Genomic DNA, 26,989 nt, shown 5'->3' with positions numbered 1-26,989 from the left:
TATAGCTCTTGAATGAGACAATGGAAAAACTTCAAAAATAGCTTGGTCATTAAGGCCTAAAATAGGCTGGTCATTAATCAATTTTTCTGTATGATGTCAGTGAAACTGGCGGTACGCTTTCATTTTCGTTATAGTACAGGCGTGTGCACAATCATCGTTTTTCTAAATAACATGTATTTCAGGTTTTGCGACTAACTACAGTATGGACTGTGTATATTCCGTGCTGCCGGCGGCTCATAACTCTGTCCTGCTCTGACTCCTAGGTTCCAGAACGGCCTTCACCGCTGTACGATCACATTACAGTCTACAGCACTGGTGGCCGTCCTGGATATGGGAGCCACGGAGAAGATCAGGACGCTCTGTCTCCTACTACAGTCATGAGCAGCCAGCAGCACGGACTCTAGACAGTCCGTGATACGGTTAGAAGCAAAATCGCTAATAAAAGCTATTTAGAAAAACAATGATTGTGCACACTCCTATACTATAATAGTTTTTCTAAATGATGTCAGTGAAACTGGAGGTACGCTTTAAGGATCCTATTGTGTTAGTTTGCACAGTATTTTAAATTGCCAGTTTGTGTTTCAGAGCTGCTCTTCCTACTGTAACTAGCAGAATAAGTTGCAATTATTGTCAGAAGACTTAGGCTCTTCTGAAAACTACAATACACATAGGTTTAAGAGGATGTCTGAAACTTGACAAAAGGGCATGCTTTTTCCCCAGGAACTGTGACACTCTTCTACATGGGCCGCGTCTGATATTACAGCTCAGACCCATGCACTTGAATAAAATACTAGACGCGGCTCATGTACAATGTGGCCATATTTCTCAGGCCAATAACCCTTTTAACGGGTGCATTTAAACGTTGCGGTTGAGGTGCGCTTTGAACCGAAAAAAAAACGCATCTGGAAACCAAATGCCTTTTTACAGTGGTTTGAGGTTTTTCTATGAGATTGCGGTAAAAAACGCAATTGCATCGAGAATTGCACCAAATGGTGGTAAAACCACATGTGGTTTTTCAATGCAGTTCTAACTGAACTGTATGAATTGACCCTTAGGCTATTAATCCTTCGCTAGTGGTTGGGGGAGGTCTCGAGCCCATGACAAATGCAGCACTCCTATAATAGAACACATTTGTCTATGGTCCTTTACTTCACTAATATAAACTCACATTTGAGCAAGAAATCAGCAACTACTACTCACACCATTCCTCGCTCCAGCTGAAGCGATCCATGACTGATCTTTTATATCAGGCTGGACAGCTTGACTTTGACAGTCCCTGATAGGTGGTACTATATCATTGCATCCTGTACACTTGGTTATCATTGGGTTCGAGACTCAAGAGCCATACAAAAGAAACCTGGGAGCTAACTCTATAACATGATACATTTTCACCTGTCTGGTTGGTAAAACCAGAAAAAACACAATAGACCGGCTCTGCTACACGGATCTGTAGAGTTTGCTAAACTTCAAAGTGTATCTGTCGCCTGACAGATCTATAGGATGCCTTGCTAAAGGGGAGCGACACATGCACCCACTTGACGTCTGAAATATTCCCTGCGCTATACAAATTAGGACAAGTGAATCCTCTGGGCTCTTCTTACTGGCAGAGTGGGCTCACGTGATGGCTCCTTCCACCTGCGGAGACGCATTGTGTGCCCTCATTTGCATAAAGCACAGGAAATCTTTTGCTCCCTCGATCGGAAGATCAGGGGGCCATCTAGCATCTGTGGGTACATACACTATCTGCCCTTTAGCACGGATATAGATCCCATAACATTGAGCTCACAGATGCTCTTTAACATAGAAGCTTTTAAAAAAATTATCACAATTATAACCACAACATTAAAAGCAGGTCATTCAATCTATGCAACCGTACGTCATCCCTTCACTTGTTACCTCTATGCGACAAGTAGTATTCATTTATAAAGTCCATCTTCTCATACAGGTAAGTGTTTCCAAGTACTCACAAAAGCAGTAGGTATAAGTGAGTAAGGCACCGTTGTGATGCTATTCCAGGAGTCGGAGATTGGATCATAACAGTCTAGAGTTTTACACCTTTGGGTCCCAAAATAGCCCCCAACTACATAGAGTTTATTGCCTGATGCTAGAGCATGACAAGACATTCGTTTGGCTGTCATATCTCCAATTCTTGTCCACTGATTCGTCTCACTGTCAAAGCGATAGGCAGAGGCAGCTGTAAATTCTGTATCTCCACCCATGATAAAAATCTGGCTGCCCAGCACTGCAGCAGCAGTATAGCGCCAAGGCTGGGGGCATTCAGCTTTTATACTCCACCGGTTTTCAAATGGGTCATAGCACTGCACCTTAGAGACCCGATCTCGGTGTATACTTGACCCTCCAAAAACAAAAAGCTTCAGCTTGGCACTGACTACAGCAGCGTTGCTTACACCATCCCTCAGTGGTGCCACCATCGTCCATTTATTTGACAGAGGATCATACTTCTCTACTTGCTTTAATGAAACTGAAGGGGATGCTGGAAAAATGCCAGCAATGGCTGTATGTCCACCAACTACATAAAGGCAGTTTTGTAACTCGGCTGATCCATGCCCAAATCTTGCAATGAGCATTGGCGCAGCTTTTGACCACTCCTCATGGACTGTATTATACACCCACACATCTTTAGACACCCCATTCTCAGAGCCTCGGCCACCAGTCACATAGACCTTACATCCAATGGCACAAGCACTAAACTCTTTCCTTGGACTTGGCAAGTCAGCTTTAGGAATGATCTCTTTGGCCTTGTGATCAACCTGGTAAATTTTGTCGCACATAAATGTTTGGCCTCCTAGAATTAGTAAGGTATGTCCTGCTTTTCGAGGCTTGGCACATAGACTGGTCACCACTCCATCGTTCTGTAGTATCTTTCTCTTGCATTGAACAGCCTCCTCCATGATTTCTTTGCTCCTCTCATCGGCCATGACTAAATCTTCACAAGCAATGGCTTGCTTCAGAGATTCAGAGGTGAGCAATGCTAACCTGATGTTCTTTAATAACTCTGGGAAATAATCTTTTCTTTTGTCCAAGTTATACTTAACCCATTGAAGCACCGCATTAAACACCACCTGCTCATCCTCAATCTCAAGTTCATCACTAGAAACCAAGTCAAGCAGTATATCTTTGGAAAGGTTATTAAAGTCTTCGGTCTTGTGCACTATTTCAAAGTCAACCAAGCACATTCGCAAAGACAACTCGTACAATCTTCTGCATTGGTGAGCATCAGACAACAGTAACATTCCCAAGCAGTTTGAGGGATAAAGGTTTTTCTCTAAAAACTCTGCTGCAGCATCCCGTATGTCATGAAATTGAAGCATGTCTCCGGCTTCCAGTAGAGACTCTGCATTTTCTTCATTAATTATTATTTTGGAAGAGTAAGCAAAGTCAAGCAAGAGTTCCAAAACTTCAGGATGAAGACTGTCGTGGAAATTCACAGTGTTATCAAGGCTTTCTCTCAATCCATGGCTGAACATAGCCTCAAAGTACTGGCTACAAGCCGCCAGCACCACACGATGGCATGGGAATGAGCGATCTCCTGCCCATAGGGTGACATCTGTAAAAAGTTGTTGCTTACGCATGGTATTGAGATGGGTCAGGACACAGTCTGGGTGACCAAGTTTGTGATATAATGAAATATTCATAGACCCTGTACTGGTTCGTGACTTGCGGTTTTCATGAACACTGACCGACATGACATCTAAAACCAACAAAAAAAATAAAATAAATTAGAGTAGTGCTCATTTATTTGTGACTTATTTCTACACAGAAAGCTACGGTTATACTCCATGGTGTAATACATTTTAGCATCCTTTTTCTGAACAAAAAACCGCAAATGCATTAAAACCTCACACGGACTCCAAATGCAAAACTAATAAAAGGTAATGTTAGTAACAGAACAAATTAGGCTTGAACCCATATCATTGTTTTCAGAAAAGCAAAAAGTATTACAGTAAGATATGAAAGCTGCAGTGAGGATCATTCACAGAGAAGGAAATTATTTATTTTATTATAAAAGTGGTTTAATCAATTCCTGACACCCGAATCCCCGAGACTCGAAACGGCTCCACGTCTAAAAAAGCTTGAAGGCGTCATTTTTATCAGTCCACCATGCAAGTGTGGTTTGCGTGAACAGCTAATTAAAGTTTACAGGGACGTTCCACCATTATATTCACGTATAAATAAACTGTCCAAGCAATGCAAATAATTTTTGCAAATAAAACAATAAAAATGTGAGGTTTAAAAAAGGTATATAACTTCTATGTTTGTGACAGCGCCCCCATCTGTTGTATTGTGCACTTTCGTGAACTGTTAGGTACCTATGATAGCCAATTGAAAAATGTTCTAGAGGTACTGAGAACATACTGGGGTATTGTGAGTCTAGATCCCGATATTGGGGACAGTATTATGGAGTATCCCTCCGTGACGTACCCCCGGGGGCAGAATTTGAGAGATTGAGTGGTACACCGTCATCTATCTTCATCTAAAATCAGCCCACATCTGGCTGGACAGAAGTAACACCTGTGGATCATAAAGATGTGGGACATGCAAAGCCTGTGAATTTGTACGTCCCAGTAAGACATTTAGTAGTGCGGCTACAGGGTCTGTTTTTGATAACGGACTTTATAAAACGAGTTATAGCAGAAACAGTTTAATGCATATCTAATAAAAGTGAAATATAATTCATACACAAGAAAGCCAGTGATTTCATAATAGGAGGTGATATAATTTTTACGGTTGCAGTGATTTTCATCCATGAATTGTGCCCGAAACGGGTGGCTGAGCTTGCGCGGTTCATGTACAGCATCCACACCTCCCCGTTGCATGGAGCGCTGTCCCTTCCCTAGTGCACTCTCACTTGCTTCTATTTTTGACACAAAGAAAGCCGAATATGATCTGTGCTCTCCAGGTATGCAGTTTGCCGACTGCCTCTTATGTATAGAATGCACAACTCTGCTCCCCTTCAAACTGTATACTATAATAGTGAGGCAGTACAAGGATCTGCTAATGCACCATGGGAAGTGTAGTCTTCAGTGTAAGCTGAGTGATCACATGTTCAAACCCTGCTACCCACTACCCTGCGGTTGGTCCGTACTGTCGATGGGGTGCCCAGGAGCAGGAAATAAGCAGAAAATGTATATTTCCTAACAAATCAGGTAGCACTTCAGCCTAAGTATGAGTATAGGTAAACTATTTAATATTGAGGCAAGCACTTTCCGGTGACTTTTCAGAATAAGCGGTCATAAGTGTGTACATGAGGAATAACATTATTTCTAGCCATTATATGACTTGTATGTGGCATTTTTTTTTTTTTAGCAGTTTTTCCCCTCTGATGGCTCTATATCTAATTCTCAGTTTACCCTGAGCTAGGGGGTGGAGCCTAACTGCTATCATGTATTTTATACACTGCACACATAGAAGAGAACGTCCTGCTCCCCAAACTCTTTATAGCACACCCTCAGAAGCAGCAGCAGCAACATGAAGCAGATTATAATGCAGTAAGGAGAAGTGTAGCTGTGAATCCAGCACTGGAGTGAGATAGAACACTTACTGGAAGCTGCAGAAGCGTCTCAGTATGTGTCTCTCACTCTGCTCCTGCTCCCCCCTCCATAGATTTGTATGGGCCGGATTCCTCAGTGAGCTGATAATCTGTCTCGCCTCTCATGATTGAATTTACTGAAAAAATTAGAGAAAGAGGCATTTTTCTTGAATAAGATTTTTGAAAGTTTCTTATATCCACTTACAGTATTTGATTTGTACAAAGTTTGTTGAAAGGTTAATGACCGTTTAAAATTCATGAGCATAATATTTACCAATAGGCACAACATTCGAGTTAGGAGCAAATTTGCTTTCATAGCTATCTACCCAACAAACAAAAAAAGGGACACACATAATGATCTCTGCTGCGGATCTAGACTTTGATGCCAATGGCTAGCAGTAGAACACCATTTATAGCCAGATCTGAATACTGAACCAGTGATTTTAATATTGAATATAACTACAACTTAGATTCCATTTTCCTATAAGAAATAATATCGGTAAATCCTGGAGAATTTGTGACTTTTCAGGTCTGGTTTATCTTCAAGAAACCACGTTTCCTACAAGTATCCTGAACAGAAGACGTGTCCTTTAGGGAGAGTTATGGTGGTTACTGTGGTCTGGGAACTGCTGCTCGAAGGCATTTTCTCACCTTCTTACTTGACACTTCAATAAATTGGGTGGTAATAAAATCTATTCAGACATTTCGGGAGGGGGATTTAGAGACCACCGTGTGTGCGGTCTCTTAATATAATAGTTTGAACTGTAGCGTTCCCACGTGAATGCCGGCTCCAATATGCCTTGTTTGGGGGGGGTTATAAATACAATGACAATTTTACAGTTCTGATACGCCATCTCCTATTACTCATCGGCGAATAATATAAGTCACTGATATGCATTTCAGCATTTCCCAGTGGCCTTGGGCCAAATGATTAGCGAGATGTCTCCAGGGTCTGACATGACATCATCTGTCAAGTGGTTGCTCTGAAAAACGTTTTCTATCCCGGTAAACGGCTTTCATTACCACAATAGTATTTGTTTAGTGAAGTCATTGAACGTATAAATTAAAAGAACCTCAGAAATTGTGCTTACCCTGCGCAAAATACAATGGTGTGAGTCACTGCGATTCATGAACAGATCAATGTGCTGTCATATCCCGTGTAATGATATAGGATAGAGCGTGTGCCTGCAGTGCATTACATGAACCATATATACAGCTCATGTCTGACGAACGCAGTGGAGCTGGGACCCGCTTATAATAAATGGCTATAGTCCTTTACAGTGCAGAGGTGGGGGGGGGGGGGGACGGACATTAGACCTAAAATGAATAACTAAAACACACACACTTTAAAACTTAAAGGGGTATTCCCATCCAACACATCCTATGAAAATGCCTTACATATCTTGAGATCGGGGGTCCCCCGACCCTGCCTAGTGAGATGGCCACTGGACATCGTATCAAGACGGAGACTCAGTGGCCAGAATTACTGAGACAGTCGACCTCGCTGAGCTACGCAGTTTCCAAAACTCCAATAGAAGTGAATGGGAGTTCCGAAAACCGCGTAGCATAGCGATCTAGACGGTTTCCATTATTCCCAAGTTCCGGAAACAGAATAGCTCGCTGTGCGACACGGTTTCCATAGCTCCCATTCACTTTTATGGGAATTACAGAACCTTCATCGATTGGCTGTTTCCAGAACACCGACCACCTCTGCTCCAATTCCCTGTCTAGATGTGGTGGGCAGCAGTCATCTTACCAGGCAGGGCAAGGGTCGGAAGACCCCGTTCTCGAGATATGTGACCCCCATCTCTGGGACCCACACCGATTAGACATTTAGGTCATATCCTATAGATATACCATAAATGACTGAGATGGGAATACCCCTTTAATGTAAGTACCTGAAACAAACATCTTGTACAAATCTGAGAGAGAAAAAACTGTGAAAACATTTTCCCTTATTCCCTTCTATTTTTTTCCTACCACTTTAACCAGTAGTCACAGCAAGGTCCCCCAGCAGCACCCCCTCCCCATCAACATATGATTACCCAGCGCAGGCATTAGATGTCATGCACACAGCCGTATGCCGCTTCTGTATATATTGGAGATAATATTCCCTTAAGGAATCAGACAGAAAAACGCCTGTACAGTATGGCTCATAGACTTCTATGGGTGTAGTTGTAGCATTATGGCTCTATACAACTGGGTGTTTAACCCCTTAAGGACGCAGCCTAGTTTGGGCCTTAAGGCTCAGAGCCCATTTTTCAAATCTGACATATTTCACTTTATGTGGTAATAACGTCGGAATGCTTAAACCTATCCAAGCGATTCTGAGATTGTTTTCTCGTGACACTTTGGGCTTCATGTTCGTGGTAAAATTTGGTCGATATATTCAGTCTTTATTTGTGAAAAATTGCAAAATTTAGAGAAAATTTACAAAAAATAGCATTTTTCAGAATTTAAATGCATCTGCTTGAAAAACAGACGGTTATACCACCCAAAATAGTTACTAGTTCACATTTCCCATATGTCTACTTTAGATTGGCATCGTTTTTTGAACATTCTTTTATTTTTCTTGGACGTTACAAGGCTTAGAACATAAACAGCAATTTCTCATATTCTTAAGAAAATTTCAAAAGCCTTTTTTTGAAGGTGCCAGTTCAGTTCTGAAGTGGATTTGAGGGGCCTATGTATTAGAAACCCCCATAAAACACCCCATTTTAAAAACTAGACCCCTCAAAGTATTCAAAACAGCATATAGAAAGTTTTTTAACCCTTCAGGCATTTCACAGGAATTAAAGCAAAGTGGAAATTAAATTTGCAAATTTCATTTTTTCTGCTGAATTTCAATTTTATTCAATTTTTTTTTAGTAACAGAGAAGGTTTTACCAGAGAAATACTACTAAATATGTATTGTCCAGATTCTGCAGTTTTTAGAAATGTCCCACATGTGGCTCTAGTGCGCTCGTGGACTAAAACACAAGCCCTAGAAGCAAAGAAGCACCTAGTGCATTTTGAGGCCTCTTTTTTATTAGAATATATTTTAGGCAGCATGCCAGGTTTGAAGAGGCGTTGAGGTATCAAAACAATGGAAACCCACCAGAAGTGACCCCATTTTGGAAATTACACCCCTCAAGGAATTCATTTATGGTTTTTGTTATCATTTTGACCGCACAGTTTTTTCACAGCACCTATTTGAATTGGGCTGTGAAATGAAAAAAATTATATTTTTTCCAATAAAATGTCATTTTTGATCAAATTTTCTTATTTTCACAGGGAACAACATACCCCATTTTGTTGCCCAATTTGTCCTTAGTGCGGCAATACCCCATTTGTGGTGATAAACTGCCGTTTGGGCCCATGGGAGGGCTCAGACGGAAAGGAGCGCTATGTGTTTGTTGGAGTCCAGATTTTGCTGGATTGGTTTTCGGGTGCCATGTTGCATTTGCAGAGCCCCAGAGGTATCAAAGCAATGGAAACCCACCAGAAGTGACCCCATTTTGGAAACTACACCCCTCAAGGAATTCATTTATGGTTTTTGTTATCATTTTGACCGCACAGGTTTTTCACAGCACCTATTTGAATTGGGCTGTGAAATGAAAAAAATTATATTTTTTCCAATAAGATGTCATTTTTGATCAAAATTTCTTATTTTCACAGGGAACAACATACCCCATTTTGTTGCCCAATTTGTCCTTAGTGCGGCAATACCCCATTTGTGGTGATAAACTGCCCTTTGGGCCCATGGGAGGGCTCAGAAGGAAAGGACCACCATTTGGCCTACTGGAGCTTTTCTGGTGCTAAGTCATGTGTGCAGAAGCCCCTGAGGTACCAGTACAGTTGAAACCCCCGAGAAGTGACCCCATTTTAAAAACTACACCCCTTAAGACATTCATCTAGAGGTGTAGTGAGCATTTTGACCCCACAGGTACTGTGTAAAAGATAATGCGCAGCAGATGGTGCAGTGTGAGATTTGCAATTTTATATATGTATATGCCATTTCAGTGTCCAATATAGTGTGCCCAGCATGCGCCACCGGAGATATACACCCCTTAAATTGTAATGTGGGTTCTCCTGGGTACGACAATACCCTACATGTGGCTGTTATCAGCTGCCTGGGCATACGGCAGGGCTCAGAAGGGAAAGATGAGGGGGGTAAGCTGTGCGGAGTGCATCAGGGTAAATTGAAAATCAAGGGATGTATGATACATTTTAAAACAATCTTTTATACAGAGCCCTGGTTTTTCGGGACACGTGTCACATTGGTATATTGTGTTCTTCCTTATCCCCCTCTTATAGCAGACTCTGCACCTCTTTTGACTCTTTCCCTTTCCACCGGTTTGGGGACCTTCTCCTGGAAAGTGTTGCCCTGGTACGATGCGCCCCCCCTTCCTGGTCCCTAAAGATTAGATCTTGAAATTCCAGGAAAGTTCCCCTCTGGCCTGCACATCGACGTAGCACATACGCATTGTACAAAGCCATCTGTATGATGTGCCCGGCCAGCTTCTTATACTACACCGCATGGCGCTGTAGGGCTTCAGGACTTGATTTGACAAGTCCATCCCTCCCATGTACCTATTGTAGTCCAGGATGCAGTCTGGTTTGGGGGTGGCCTTTCCTTCATATATCCTAAACCTGTAGGTATACCCTGATGCACTCTCGCACAGCTTATACATCTTCACGCCATACCTTGCCCTCTTACCTGGCAGGTACTGGCGGAATTGAACCCTCCCTTTAAAATGTACCAGGGACTCATCAATAGAAAAACACTTCTCGGGGGTGTATGCTTGGGAAAACCGGGCACTGGAACGGTCTAATAGGGGTCTCCGTTTATACAAACGGTCAAAACTGGGGTCATCTCGGAGTGGGCACGGCTCATTATCAGTATAATGTAAGAAGCGAAGTATTGCCTCATTTATTTATTTTTTAAGGTTCCAGTTCATTTCTGAAGTTGCTTTGAGGGGCCCATATATTAGAAACCCCTATCAAACACCCCATTTTAGAAACTAGACCCCTCAAAGTATTCACAACAGCATTTAGAAAGTTTATGAACCCTTTAGGTGTTTCACAGAAATTTAGAGCAAAGTAGAGGTGAAATTTACTCTTTTTATACCATTTTTTTTAAAACACAAAAGGATTTATCGGAGAAACGCAACTCAATACTTTTTGCCCAGATTCTGCAGTTTAGAGAAATATCCCACATGTTGCCCTCGGGCGGTAATGGACTGAAGCACCGGCCTCCGAAGCAAAGGAGCACCTAGCGGATTTTGAGCCCTCTTTTTTATTAGGCACCATGTCCGGTTTGAAGAGGTCTTGTGGTGCCAAAACATTGGAAACCCCCCAAAAGTGACCCCAATTTGGAAACTAGACCCCTTGAGGAATCCATTGTAGTTTTCATGGGGTGCATGCGGCTTTTTGATCAGTTTTTATTCCATTTTTAGGTGGCGTGGTGACTAATAAACAGCAATTCTACTATTGTTTTTGTATACTTTTTTTTTTACAGCGTTCACCGTGCGCTATAAATGATATATTAACTTTATTCTGCGGGGCGATACGATCACGGCGATACCAGATGTTTATAGTTTTTTTTTATGTCTTATGGCATTTGCACAATAAAATACGTTTTGTAAACAATCATTCACTTTTTGTGTTACCTTATTCTAAGAGCCATAACGTTTTTATTTTTCAATCAATAAAGCCGTGCGAGGACTTATTTTTTGCGTAACGAACTGTATTTTCCATCAGTACCATTTTTAGGTACATGCGACTTTTTGATCTCTTTTTATTCCATTTTTGGGGAGGTGAAGTGACCAAACAATTGTGATTGTGGTACGGTTTATTAATATTTTTTTTTACGGCGTTCACCGTGCGGGATAAATAACAAAATAATTTTGTAGTTCAGGCCGTTACGGACGCGGCGATACCAATTATGTATAGTTTATTTGTTTGTTTATATATTTTTATTAATAATAAATGACTGATAAGGGAAAAAGGGGGACTTTTACTTTTATTACTTTTAAAACTTTTATTTTCTTATTTTTACACATCTTTTTTTAACTTTTTTTTTACTTTATTACTTTGTCCCACTAGGGGACATGAGGGCAGGAGGCCCTGATCGCTATTCTAATACACTGCACTACATGCGTAGTGCAGTGTATTAGAACTGTCAGCTACTCGCTGACAGCAAGCATAGTGGGTCCTGACGTTGTCAGGACCCACTAGGCTTCCGTCTATGGCATAGCCGGACGCCATTGTTTGGTGTCCGGTTGCCATAGTCACCATCGCCGGCCGCTATCGCGTAGCAGGCCGGCGATGGCAGCTTAACCCCTAAAAAGCCGCGATCTCTATAGAACGCGGCTTTTAAGGGGTTAATCAGCGGGGACACAGCGATCGGTCCCCGCTGTAGGAGCTGTGACAGCTGCTGAACAAGACAGCAGTGTCACAGCTCCTGTATGTGTCGGGAGGACGGCCGAAACGGCCGTTACTCCCGAGACGTACTATTACGGCATGGAGCGCGAACGATACAGCTGCCATGACGTAATAGTACGTCAAGGAGCGGGAAGGGGTTAAAAGATGCAGCCCCATTCAGAAATTTTGGGCAGATTCTGTGGATGTCGGTCATGAGACAATCCCTTTAATGAATCAACCTGTACTCACACAAGCTGTAATTAGTGTAAAAATAAATCCATAAGATCCATCAGTGGCAGCCTGCTTGTTGATGGTTTCCAGTTAGTACCTGCATTAAACATTGTAAAAACGAAATAGAAAATGAGACAAGCACAAGAAAAAGTGCTAGCTTTTAGACTTACTAGCATATAGTCAAGCTTAATAAAAGCTTTATTCTACAAAGTCCCTCAAAATGTAAAAAAAAAAAAAAAAAAGTCTACAGGTTAATGAATTTGCATTATATGTAATTCGTCTGAGGGTGCGCTCACACGTGGCATACTTGCATGGCATTTCCACAACGCAGACAAATTTCCGAGTTCTTGCATATTTTTACGTTACGGAAATACACTGCAAGTATGCCACGTGTGAGCGCACCCTCATAGGATTTCGCTATAAAGGGGTTATCCGGTGGCAAGGGAAAAAAACAAACAAAGTCCAAAACACAATGAAACATAAAATTACATTGGACCATGTATTATCACTGTGTAATAGTTGAACATTTCTTTACTCAATAATCCTTGATCGGACAGCTGTTCTGCTGCCTTACTTCCTGGTTGGGGGCGGGATTTAGACTTATAGCGCACGCTCCTCTTTCCCCTGCACCTACAACGCTACACTGTGCCAGGAAAGCCTGGTGCGCCCCTTATAAACACCCCTATTTCATGCTATTCCTGTGCGAGTCAAGGCTTTCCTGGCATGGTGTAGTAGTGTAGGTGCAGGGGAAAGAGTAACATATGATCCTGCTTCTCCTCAAGTAGTGAGGGAGCTGCCAGCACTGCTAGGAAGGAGAGTGTATGCGGTTCAGGGCTGCAGACTCCCCTCCTCGGCACTAAACTTCCCTTCATACTCTCCAGGTGTCACCTCTTGCTACTTATCCTTCGCTTGTAGGACACTGACACGCACCCTTGCGTCGTCCTCCTAGTGCTGACACTCAGTGGCAGATCCTCATAAGGGCGGTTCAGACGGCCTCCTGGGGCCCAAGGGCCCCCTTATGCCCCTCATGAGTGGCACGGGGACCCTCATGCCCGGTGGGATCACTAGCACAGGAGGGGGCCCCGATGCTAGCGACAGCCACATTCACTAGCATCTGCGTCATCAGGACGCCGTGTGGCACTGTATACAAGGGGGGGCTGTGTGGCACAGTATAAGGGAGGGGGCTGTGTGGCACAGTATACAAGGGGGGCTGTGTGGCACTATATAAAAGGGGGGGGCTGTGTGGCACTATATAAAAGGGGGGGGCTGTGTGGCACTATATAAAAGGGGGGGGCTGTGTGGCACTATATAAAAGGGGGGGGCTGTGTGGCACAGTATACAAGGGAGGGGGCTGTGTGGCACAGTATACAAGGGAGGGGGCTGTGTGGCACAGTATACAAGGGAGGGGGCTGTGTGGCACAGTATACAAGGGAGGGGGCTGTGTGGCACAGTATACAAGGGAGGGGGCTGTGTGGCACAGTATACAAGGGAGGGGGCTGTGTGGCACAGTATACAAGGGAGGGGGCTGTGTGGCACAGTATACAAGGGAGGGGGCTGTGTGGCACAGTATACAAGGGAGGGGGCTGTGTGGCACAGTATACAAGGGAGGGGGCTGTGTGGCACAGTATACAAGGGAGGGGGCTGTGTGGCACTATATAAAATGGGGGATGTGTAGCACTATGTACAAGGGGGGGGCTGTGTGGCACTATGTACAAGAGAATCTGTCACCTCACCCGACATGTTTATTATAGGAAATCCCTGTATTGCACAAAAAGTCTTGTGCAGTCCAGGATTGATAGAAAAATGTGTGTTACCATTCCCCTTGTGAGGAGGATGTGTCCCCGTACAGTGTGATACTGTCAGTATGTAGGGACACGGCACTTTGACAAGGAGAATCGTAACACCCAATTGTTAATGCTTGCACAAAAAAGGTAGTGTTAACAATAGTTATGGCGCAGCAGGGTGGCGGCGGTCGAGAAGGGGGGCCCAAGTTTGGGTAACAGCCCATGGCCTGTGGTCTACAAAATCCACCACTGCCGTCACTCACCCTTGCCTTCCCCTTTCGTTAGTGTCGGGATGTCAGAATGTGACCACAGGGGGCGGCCAATCTTACACTGTTCAAGCCCTTTGCGGTCATGTGATCAGTGACAAGCCGACACCAACAGTAGGGAAAGTATCCAGTCAGTCACGTGGTGAAGTGTCAATAGGTCACAGCACAGGGAAAAAAACGACACAACTTCCTGTGCCACGTGACTGAGGTTCAGGAAGGGGGAAATAGGTGCAACTTTGAAAAGGGGAGTGAATTATTAAGTTCTATTATTTCATTGTCTAAAATCAGCAGTACATAGTTTTTGACCGCCGAAAAACCCCTTTAGGGTATGTGCACACGAGAAGTGGCTTTTACGTCTGAAAAGACAGACTGTTTTCAGGAGAAAACAGCTGCGTCTTTTCAGAGGTAAAAGCTCCTCCTCGCATTATGCGAGGCGTCTTTGACGTTTGTAATCTTGAGCTGCTCTTCATTGACTTCAATGAAGAACGGCTCAAATTACGTTGCAAAGAAGTGTCCTGCACTTCTTTGCCGAGGCAGTCAATTTACGTGTCGTCGTTTGACAGCTGTCAAACGACGACGCGTAAAATGACAGGTGGTCGGCACAGTACGTCGGCAAACCCATTCAAATGAATGGGCAGATGTTTGCCGACGTATTGGAGCCATATTTTCAGACGTAAAACGAGGCATAATACGCCTCGTTTACGTCTGAAAATAGGTTGTGTGAACGCAGCCTTAAGGTTATAAACCAGATATCTGAATCTAGCAGATAAGTGCAGCTGTGGGGAAATAAAGTTCCCAGTGTTAAACTGTAAGGCATAGCAAAGTATACTGAAGTTTTCCCATAGTATACCATAAAATGACCCGTTGATGGGACGCAGGGAAGCCATAGGGAGTTTGTTTTTCTAGGATCTTCCCTGGTCAGGATTGACTCCCACTGCTAATAATGTAGATTAGGAATATTCCCCGGGTCTGCGCCGTCTAACCTTGCATTTCCCTGATACACCAGAGACCTGGTTTCACTGGCAAAAACATCATTTGTCTCTTGTATTACACCAACATAATTAGCTCTTTAGGCAGCACGCCAAAGTACGTTACAAAGGGCTCTATTCACATTCGAGTTGTCACGGTTATACTTGGAGAGAAGATGCTGCCAGGATCAAAGTGTCATTTTACGTTAACGCCGACTAATGACCAGGACTACTAATCTCTCATTACACGCTCTTCCCGCACCCCGACATCAAACTGTTATCGTCGGATACTTGTCCCACATGCGGTACGGAATACGTGGTTCTAAATAGACGCAAATCCAAAGAACATTAACCCATAAGCCTTTCACTGCTGGATCATATTGTGCTGGTCTCTGCTCCCCTTAATTGAATTGTAAATCACTTATATTTTTTTGCTGTATGTTCACGTTGTAGCTCATTTATTTTGGGGGGCAGATAAACTTTTATTTTGGTGTGTGGATAAAGCAAATGTATAGTTTTGGAACTTCAGTCTTTGTAAAAATTATGTAAATTAAATTATACAATATAGTGGGCCTCATGCATAAAAACGGTTCTAATAAAAAGTGTCAGCGTTTGCCCATAACCAAACCGACTTAAAACTGACTGGTTGCTATGGACGACATGGACATTTTTTCTTAGACTTAGCCTTTGTTCACACACTACTGTTATGGATTACGTTCTTAATGGAACCACGACAGCTATGATGGCTCCCAACAAATCCTGATAGCGTCTGTTAGGTTTTTGACTACAAGAATAGCGCTGCAGACTACGCTATTCTTGCCAACAGAAATACTGAAAACCCGACAACATTGAACCTATTGACAGTGTAAACGGAGACTTTAGGCCACATGCACACGTATTATCTGCGCATTTTCCACACGGATTATCATGTGGCAAATCTGCAGCGTAACACAGTAATAAACACAGTAAATGACATTTCAAATAATCTCATCTACACATTGAAGATTTTTCCGCACCTTAAAAGGAACAGTGTCACCACAAAAAAAAAATTCATATCAGTTTAATGTTAGTGTTTTATTAAAAACGTTTTTATTTATTTGTGTGTTTGTGTGTTACTTTTTTCTATTTTTTCACTTTTTCTTCACTATGGGGGCTGCCATTTTTTTTTCCATTTCTGTATGTGTCGATTAACGACACATACAGACATGGAATACGGCAGCCACAGTCCCATAGGGACTGCGAACGGGGCCGGTTCCAACCACTTCTGTGTACGCCGTCTGTGTGGGAACTGCGCATGCACCGCTCCCACACAGTCCAATTTGAAATGCGCGCCGTCCGGCGCCATTTTCCTGTGGACCGGAAGTCGCGGCCGGACAGTAAGATTACTACTTCCGGTCGCGGCTTCCGGACTTGTGCACTTGGACCAGCGGCAGCAGACGGAGCGGACGGGCCGGAGGGAGCCGCGGCGGCAGGAACAGGTAAGAGATTTCTATGTATGTTCGTGTTTGTGTGTGTTTACTACTGTATGTAAACCTACTACACTGTGTGTTAGCTCAAAAAATGGCGACACACAGTGTAGGAGGTTAGACCGTTCAATCCCCTCGTTTATCCCGGCACTAGCTAGGATAAAGGAGGGGGGGATTCTCAGAGCTCACTAGAGCGAGTACTTTTTTCCCAATTTTGCAACAAAAAGCAATGTGGTTGCTTTACCACATGCAATGCTGCAATTTTGGGAATAGCTCCATCTAGTGACCAGCAATGGGAAATATTATAAATTAGAATCTAATTTATAATATTTCCTGACTCGTGAAAAAAATTAAAAAAATTTGAACAATGTTTAATCACCTACACACTAAATGTTTAATTAAAAAAAAATAAAAAAAAAAAAATCATGTTTTGCTGGCAACACATTCCCTTTAATTTACATGCGGTCCCCATTTTAAAACCAGCAGCATGCCAATTTCTCCTGTGTTTCCGTCTCAGAATTGTATCTGACAAGTTTATGGGGGAGGGGTTGGGGGGGGGGACACACCAAAATCCACAGCATAAAACCGCACCTATTTCCGCATCAAAATTTACACAAAGTATGCATGGAGCTTAATGGGAATGTCCAGTATCCTGACAGAATCACTGTTCAATCTCCCAGCCGCAGTCTTAAAGAGACTCTGTCACCAGAGTATAAGTGCCCTATCTCCTACATAATCTGATCGGCGCTGTAATGCAGATAACAGCAGTGGTTTTTATTTTGAAAAACAATCATTTTTGAGCAAGTTATGAGTAATTTTGGATTTATGGTAATAAGTTTCTTAAAGACATGTTTTTACTTTTGACCAAGTGGGCGTTGTAAAGAAAAGTGTATGACACGGACCATCAGTGACTAATTAGTGTCCTGCACTTCTCATTGTTCCAGCCCAGCTTCTTTCACTGCACAATCACACTGTCCTGTGGATCATGCTGGGCTGGAACAATGAGAAGTGTAGGACACGGATTAGTCACTGATTGGTCAGCGTCATACACTCCTCTGTACAACACCCAGTTGGTAAAAAGTAAAAACACGCCCAGTTGTCTATTAAAGAGACTGTCACCACATTATAAGTGCCCTGTCTCCTACATAAGGAGATGGGCGCTGTAATGTAGGAGACAGTAATGCTTTTTATTTAAAAAAACGATCTTTTTTCACAACGTTAGGAGCGATTTTGGTTTATGCTAATGAGCTTTCTTAATGCCCAAGTGGGCGTACTTTTACTTTCGGCCAAGTGGGCGTTGTACAGAGGAGTGTATGACGCTGACCAATCGGCATCATGCACTCCTCTCCATTCATTTACACTGCACTAGCGATATAGTTATATCACTATGTGCAGCTACATACACAAGCCCTAACATTACTACAGTGTCCTGATAATGAATACACATGACCATCCAGCCTGGACGTCATGTGTACTCAGAATCCTGACACTTCTGACTCTTTTTTGTGAGATTCCGGCAAGTGAAACCAAATCTCGTTAAAGCTCCGTGATCTCGCGAGATTTCGTATCCGTTGCTGGAATCTCACAAAAAAAGAGAGTCAGAAGTGTCAGGATTCTGAGTACACATGACGTCCAGGCTGGATGGTCATGTGTATTCATTATCAGGACACTGTAGTAATGTTAGGGCTTGTGTATGTAGCTGCACATAGTGATATAACTATATCGCTAGTGCAGTGTAAATGAATGGAGAGGAGTGCATGATGCCGATTGGTCAGCGTCATACACTCCTCTGTACAACGCCCACTTGGCCGAAAGTAAAAGTACGCCCACTTGGGCATTAAGAAAGCTCATTAGCATAAACCAAAATCGCTCCTAACGTTGTGAAAAAAGATCGTTTTTTTAAATAAAAAGCATTACTGTCTCCTACATTACAGCGCCCATCTCCTTATGTAGGAGATAGGGCACTTATAATGTGGTGACAGAGCCTCTTTAAGAAACTAATTTGCATAAATCTAAAATTGCTCATAACTTGCTCAAAAGTGATAGTTTTTCAAAATAAAAACCACTGTTGTTCTCTACATTACAGCGCTAATCAGATTATGTAGGAGATAGGGCACTTATAATCTGGTGACAGAGCCTCTTTAAAGCGTATTCCCATATTAAACATTTATACATATCCACAGAATATGCCATAAATGCCTGGTAGGTGCAGGTCCCATCTCTGGGACCCTGACCTACCAGGAGAACGGGGGTGCTATGATACCCAATTACCAATTTCTAGCCTGTCATTGTGACCACCACCAGGATCTATTCAGCCCCGACAGGCACTGGCGTAGCTATAGGGGGTCGCAGCGGTCGCAATTGCGACCGGGCCCCGAAGCCAGGGGGGCCCATGGCCCCCCGCACCACATCAATAAAAAGTTACTATAGTAACTCGGGCCGCGGGCCCCTGTTACTATAGTAACATACTTTACTTACCTTCCTGGTTCCGGATCGCAACGTTGTGGTAGGCTTAGATACAGGGTCCCACAGACAGTATCACACATGGGCCCTGTATCTAAGCCTAACACACGTGTTACTAATCATTTTTTCTGTGTTTTCTTACAGGTTCGGTCGTTGGACTACTTCGATGACGGCTTTTTTTTTTATTATCAATAAAATATTTTTTCTATGTCTTTGTGTTTTTTTTTTTTAAAACTATATTACTACCGCCTTAGTAATGGCCGCCGGCTGATTGACAGCATCCATTGCTAAGGCGGGGCTTAGTGTTAGCCGATGCAGAGGCTAACACTAACCCCCTTTATTACCCCGGTACCCACCGCCACCAGGGGTGCTGGGAAGAGCCGGGTACGATCCAGTACCTGACCATCTGTAGTGATGGTCGGCCACTGGGGTGGCCGCAGGCTGGTATTATCAGGAGGGGAAAGGCCAAAAACAGTGACCCTTCCTACCCTGGTGATGCTAGGCTGCTGCTGCTTTATTGTATCTGGCTGGTTATGAAAAATGGGGGGGACCCCACGTCATTTAAAAAAAAAATTTAATTAAAAATAATTGGAAAGAACGATGTGGGGTCACCCCCAATTTTCATAACCAGCCAGATACAACACAGCAGCAGCAGGCAGCATTACAAGGGTGGGAAGGGCCACTGTTTTTGGCCTTCCCCAGCCTCCGGCCACCCCGGTGCCTGCCCGTCACTACAGATGGTCGGGTACTGGTTCGTACCTGGCTCTTCCCAGTACTCCTGGTGGCGGTGGGTACCGGGGTAATAATGGGGGTTAGTGTAGCCTCTGCACCGGCTAACATTAAGCCTCGCCTTAGTAATGGAGGTTGTCAATCAGCCAGCGGCCATTACTAAGGCGGTGATAATAAAGTTTAAAAAGTACAAGCACATAGAAAAAATATTTTATTGAAATAAAAAAACACAACCCTCATTAACCATTTTATTGAGAATAAAAAAAAACGCCGTCATTGAAGTCCTCGAATCCGAAGTCCAACAACCGAACCTGTAAAAAAAACACAAACACACAAAAATAATCAGTAACACATAAAGAAGCAAAATTATTATTCTTACCTATCCTGGGTCCAGCGCTGGAGACGCAATGTCAGCGAGCTGGGCCCTGTATCTAATCCTATCATGTGTGATACTGTCTTCTGAGCCACTGTATCTAATCCTATCATGTGTGATACTGTCTGCTGAGCCACTGTATCTAATCCTATCATGTGGGATACTGTCTGCTGAGCCAATGTATCTAATCCTATCCATAGTTTATAGGGTCGTAGTGCTATAGATATGCTATGCTGTCTCATAGACACACTTTTTTTTGGGCGGACACATATGTATTCGGGCTATTTCACTGACATTTTAAGCCCTGAGGGTATGTTCACACGGCAGCGTCTGTTACGGCTGAAATTACGGTGCTGTTTTCAGGAGAAAACAGCACCGTAATTTCAGACGTAATGGCATGTGCAGGCGTCTTTCGCTGCGTCCATTACGGACGTAATTGGAGCTGTTTTTCTATGGAGTCCATGGAAAACGGCTCCATTTACGTCTGAAGAAGTGACAGGCACTACTTTGACGCGGGCGTCTTTTTTTACGCGCCACCTTTTGACAGCGGTGCGTAAAAAAAAATGACCATCGGCACAGAACATCGTAAGACCCATTCAAATGAATGGGCAGATGTTTGCCAACGCTTTTGAGCCGCATTTTCGGACGTAATTCAATGATAAAACGCCCGAATTACGTCCGTAAATAGGGTGTGTGAACCCAGCCTTAGTGACGCCCTGGTTGCTAGTGCTGCATTGTTGGGTCACTTAGGAGACCCAGCGATGCAGCTGAAAGCGGACCGTCGGCCATGAGAAGTTTGCGGGGGGGGGGGGGGGGGGGGCAGTAAGAATTTTTGCATCGGGGCCCATGAGCCTTTAGCTACGCCCCTGATGACAGGACATTATTTTGGGATATGTTGACTTAAACTCTGCATGTATTTTTTTTCCACCAGTCCATAACAGCCATGAAGATACTAAACATGAATATGATTAACATGGTCCTTTTCTGAGGGGGATTAATAATAATAATTACAAAAAAAAAAAAGTAGGTTTTCTGCAGCATAATTTTACACCACAGAAATACACTGCAAGTATGCCACATGTGAGCACACCCTTAAAGGAACAGTGTCATCACAAATTATTTTTTTATATGTTAAAGATGTTAGTGCTTTATTAAAAACGTTTATATTTATTTGTGTGTTTGTGTTTTACTTTTTCTTATTTTTACACTTTTTCTTCCCTATGGGGGCTGCCATTTTTTGTTCCATTTCTGTATGTGTCGATTAACGACACATACAGACATGGAATACGGCAGCCACAGTCCCATAGGGACTGCGAACGGCTCCCGTCCCATTGACTTCAGTGTACGGCGTCTGTGTGGGAACTGCGCATGCGCCGCTCCCACACAGTCCAATTCGAAATTGGCGCCGTCCGGCGCCATTTTCCTGTGGACCGGAAGTCGCGGCCGGACAGTAATATTACTACTTCCGGTCGCGGCTTCCGGATTTGTGCACTTGGACCAGCGGCAGCAGACGGAGCGGACGGGCCGGAGGGAGCCGCGGCGGCAGGAGCAGGTGAGAGATTTCAATGTATGTTCGTGTTTGTGTGTGTTTACTACTGTATGTAAACCTACTACACTGTGTGTTAGCTCAAAAAATGCCGACACACAGTGTAGGAGGTTACACCGTTCAAACCCCTCGTTTATCCCGGCACTAGCCAGGATAAAGGAGGGGGGGATGCTGAGAGCTCACTAGAGCGAGGGCTTTTTACCCAATTTTGCAATGCTGCAATTTTGGGAATAGCTCCATCTAGTGACCAAAAATGGGTAATATTATAAATTAGAATTAATTTATAATATTTCCTGACTCGTGAAAAAAATAAAAAAAATGTGAACAATGTTTAATCACCCACACACTAAATGTTTAATTTAAAAAAAAAAAAAAACATGTTTTCCTGGCAACACATTACCTTTAAAATCGAAAGCAGAACACCTCCAAACACCTGATTTCAATGAGGAAAACGGCGTTCTGATCCGATGGGCCGTTTTTTACGCGGCCGTTTTTCAAATGAGGAAGTGCATGTCACTTCTGCAGCCGTTTTTTGGAGCCGTTTTTCATAGATTATAGAAAAACAGCTCTAAAAACGGCCGTTAAAAACACAGCGAAAACCGCGAGTTTGAGTAAAAAACTTCTGAAAATCAGGAGTTGTTTTCACTTGAAAACAGCTCCGTATTTTGAGACGTTTTTGATTTTGTGTGCGCACATACCCAGAGACTCTCTCCTGTTGTTAAAGGGGTTATCCAGTGGCAAGAAAAAAAGAAAAGTACAATAAATAATGGGGTGTGTGCCTCCTTATTGGCGGCTTCTGTCAGCCCCATAGACTTTGAATGGATACCCACCGCGCATGCCCGACCGCCGCTCCATTTAAACGCCTCTCGGCCATCATCTTGCGTCTGACGGGAACCCAGCAGGTGGACCCCCACCGATCTAGCATTAATCACCTAGCCAGTGGATAGGTGAAAAATGCTTTAGGTTCAAATACCCCATTAATTCAGCTAACTGAAGTACAAGAGGAAATGGCACTTGCAGGAGCGTTGCCTACCCACCAAATGTCACCACTGTTGGGGTCTCAGCAACCAGGTGCCCAGTGCCCTGCATATCATGTTAAAAGATATTTATACAAACGCATGCGCTTACCTCATTTTCTATTTTACAATCGTTCTTTGGCTCTCTGGATGCTCTAGCGGTCTATTTTTCCACATTATTTTGTTATACTTGATACTTGGAAAGCTGCTTGACAGCAAATAACTTTCCTAGACTCCTGAATGGTAAACCTGGCGCTCTATGGACAGACATGTCACCGCTCGTAAAGCTATGCAACTATGCAAATTTGCCATTCAGGAATTAAGGAAAGCTGGGTAATAACCCCTGAAAGAGCTGTAATGGTATTAGTTACCACCAGATATATTAATGGCTGGAGAGATTCTACGGATCTTAGTACAGATTTTCCCACAGCCTCACGGGCTGTCAAAAAGTGCAACTTCAGGTTAGGAATCAGCAATTTGCTATATATATATATATATATATAAATAAAGGTTGTAGATAGAATAAAGTTCAGATTGTGTTCAGGAGGGCTTCCCAGTAGGGTGGCACCCTGACAGCAGTTGGCATGGCAGCCCGGGAACTTTAGCACAGTGGCCTCAACTCTGACCAGCAAGAGCGGCCCACTTGTACCATTACTCTATGTCCCCAGAGTCCACCGCACTGTAATCTGCCCCTACCGCATCTCTGGGAAATGGGATTTAGATGAAAGGTTCTTCTGCAGAAATAACTATACATCCCTTACTCACATCTATAGTGACTGCCACGCGCCCACGCCTGCTGTTTTGAAGGAGTTTTACGCGATTCTGTATTATTTTAAGGCCGGATTCACACGAGTGTGTGCGTTTTGCGCGCATAAAAGTTCAGTGTGTCATCAGTATATGGTGCGTGGCTGCGTGATTTTCGCGCAGCCGGCATCATTATGACACTTTGTTTTTATGTTTACAAACAAAAGCAGGAGGTGCTCTTCTGTGTTCCTTAATTTTTTTTTTACTACTGTAGCGCGAATCACGCGTGGCACCCGGAAGTGCTTCCGTGTGCCGAAAGCGATTTGCACGCACCCATTGCCTTCAATGGGTGCGTGCTGCGCAAAACACAGGCAAGTATAGGACGTCGTGAGTTTTACACAGCGGACATACGCTGCGTGAAAATCACAACCTGTCAGAACGGCCCCATTGACTTACATAAGTCCGTGCAACGCACGTGATTTCCACGCGCGTAGCACGGACGTAATACACGTTCGTCTGAATAAGCCCTAACTAAATAAACTGTGTATTTTGTGACATCACAGTGTACAACACAATGGAGACATTGGATGATGCGGTCACATGACATTGTACTGGATGAGTTAATCCATCATTACCAGTAATTGTCTTTATTTCCAGTAACATTTTTCAGTTCCCTTTGAAATACTTGACACTTTTTGAAATAATATGGCGGACATTGTTATTCAGCTGTGCAGTTATACAACATATATCTAGATGCAGTGATAAACATACAATAATGTTATACAGTACACACTAGCAAAGAACTCTACATTTGCTTGTGTCATGAAAATGATGCCATGTATTCTTTACAGAATGTCAAAGTCCCATTGCATTCTCAATGCCATTGTTTCAGACTGCGTGTGCTAGAGAAGGGACCGGAAGCAAGTAGACAATACACAGAAAGATGCAAGTGAAGGCCTGGCGGCAGCGATATAAAAGGAGGTCTAACAGGCAGGCTGGGAAATGCAGGACATTCCCTCCCTCAGTCCCAAACAGCAGCACATTCCTGACGTTCCACTGAGGACTGGACTAAACAGAATTTGCTGGTTGTTACAAATCATACCTCGTGTAAAGAGTCATGGGGGAAATGGACCATCCAAGATCCCAATATAAACCAAAAAAAACTCATAGCAGACGCCACAGAAAAATCAGATATACAAAAGGAAGAGCGTGTAGCTGAGCTTACCTGTGGATTCAATCCGTTACTTTTATAGCGCCAACATTTCAGTAATATAAATACATTTACCCAGTAAATCATCAGTACATATAAATCTGATGCTGCCCATACACATTCCTGGCACCACTTAATTTCTGAAGACTGACCAAAGACAGGAGGTTCTATTTAGGGAGATCTTGGAAATGTTACTATTGATGGTGAAAGTCCAAAGCTGACCGTGCACTTAAAGGGGTTGTCCAAGATATCATCATATTTTCAAAAACCCCTTTAATGCATGTAATTTATAAATGTAAATCCATTTGTAATATACTTACATTTTCCAAAGTGGCCCCGTTTCCAGATCCTGCCGTGGGGTACTTGACGGGTAACGTCACTCTCTGCACTGGCTCTGCCGCTTTGTTGATCTTGAATTATTTGCCGGGTATACGACACGTCACTTGTGACATGGTGTATATCGGCTTGTTCTGCTTCACAGCCCGTAACGCGCATGCGCTGTCACTGCTGTTCTCGCGGTCCCTGCTGTTCTCGAGATAACAGCAGGGGCTGCGCATGCGCGTTACAACAGAACAAGCCGATATACACCACGTCACAAGTGACGTGTCGTATACCCGGCAAAGAATTCAAAGATAAACAAAGCGGCCAGAGAAGAGAGTGACATCACCAATCAAGTTCCCCACGGCAGGATCTGGAAACGGGGCCACTTTGGAAAATGTAAGTATATTACAAATGTATTTACATTTATAAATTACATGCATTAAAGGGTTTTTTGAAAATATGATGGTATCTCGGACAACCCCTTTAAGATTAGAATCAGCACATTGTGGCCGATCTTATGTCGAATTCATATACACGATCTGACCATCAAAATGCCAAACTAAACATGGCAGAAAAGGGGCATTGAAAAAGTTTAAAAAATAAAAATGTAAACAAAATGTAATACAACAGAATGTGCTTGTGTAAAGTGGCGAATGATCGGACATAATTGCCCGATTATGCCATACACGACTTTTTTATGCCGGTGAAGGCCGGAAAAAAAACAAAACAGTAGTGTGCCATCGGCCGAAATGGTCAAAATCGTCCATTTCGGCCAGCTGAACGGTCTCTAATATGGACATCATAGAGGGGGGCGTTTCCCACTCGGAGTCAAAGCCGAGCTGCTATGTAAGCGTGGCTCCCCCTCTGGCGGGCCTGGTCCATGCATGCATTACGTGGATGGCCAATAATGTGAATGGCCGCCATGCCATGCAAAATTTCCCCTCATCAATTTCCCAAACCCCTAGACTCTATTCAAAAAGGTGTCTTTATGAGACTATCCCTTCAACGATGATGTTCATCTGCACAACAGCAGCGTTCTAGGATCCCGATGCAGAGTAGAAGTAGAAGCGTTATTAATGTGATGTTGTTTTAGCGAAGTGCCAGTGTCTAGAAGCATCTCAATCCTGCTCGGGTTACTGACTTGTGTCCTCCATACTTTCCTCTAAGTTCTGATTATTACCTGTATTCAGCAGATGTTAATGGAGTGTCTATGAATGAATATTGTGATGAAGTAACACGCAGGGGCCAGCACTGCAATCCAATTCCAATGGGCAAAACAGGTCACATATTGAGGATTCTGAGGTAAATCTTAGCAGATTTTCTATCTATACGGTAGATGGTCAGGGTTAGAAAAAGTGTAGCATCAACAGAAACAATGTAGTCAGTTATTAGTTATACTGATAGTACATGTATAAATAATAATAGTAACAATAAGATCATTGATAGTAGCATTCTTTGTGTAAATAGTTATTCGTACATGGAACGCAGTCATGTTTAGGCACAAAATATACTGCTCTCATATAGACTATTCATACGACTGCGAGACCGGCGCTTCAAAGAGGAGCGCATTCATCTACATGCTGGTTTGGTCTGCAGTAGGAAATTGGGGTATGCTTTTTTGTGTTCACAGGGGAAGTGAAGCCCCACCCTGCATTGAAGGGGTTGTCTAACCGAGAAACTCCTCTTTACATGTCCTATTAGTGAATACGGCCATCATGGGGCCTCTCTATGAGTCAGAGTAGAGGAACACTAAACAGTAACCCCCGCTCTGGAGGACCTGTGCATTCCCTGGTTGATAATAGTTGAGGGTTTCAGGAGCCAAACGCATGGCGATCAGATGATCACTGGGTTGGCTGCATTTAAAAAATATATATTTTTTCAAATAAAATCTCTTTAGCACTAGTGATATAGTAACA

The 26,989-nt window shown here is 43.3% G+C and overlaps 1 protein-coding gene across 1 annotated transcript in view; it reads right to left on the bottom strand.

The window, feature by feature from the left end:
• The window catches only part of KLHL25 (kelch like family member 25), a 35,563-nt gene that overhangs the window by 4,976 nt on the left and 3,598 nt on the right, over window positions 1–26,989 (bottom strand). The window contains exon 2 of the mRNA XM_075855279.1: window positions 1,897–3,712. Within this exon, the coding sequence (XP_075711394.1) occupies window positions 1,938–3,707 (1,770 nt within the window). The 5' untranslated portion in view covers window positions 3,708–3,712 and the 3' untranslated portion in view covers window positions 1,897–1,937. The remainder of the gene's footprint in view (window positions 1–1,896; window positions 3,713–26,989) is intronic.

Source organism: Rhinoderma darwinii, chromosome 3 (assembly GCF_050947455.1).
Source record: "Rhinoderma darwinii isolate aRhiDar2 chromosome 3, aRhiDar2.hap1, whole genome shotgun sequence".
In the NCBI taxonomy this organism is placed as follows: Eukaryota; Metazoa; Chordata; class Amphibia; order Anura; family Rhinodermatidae; genus Rhinoderma; species Rhinoderma darwinii.
Note: the sequence above shows the minus strand (reverse complement) of the source record. Positions and strands in the feature narration are given on the sequence as shown.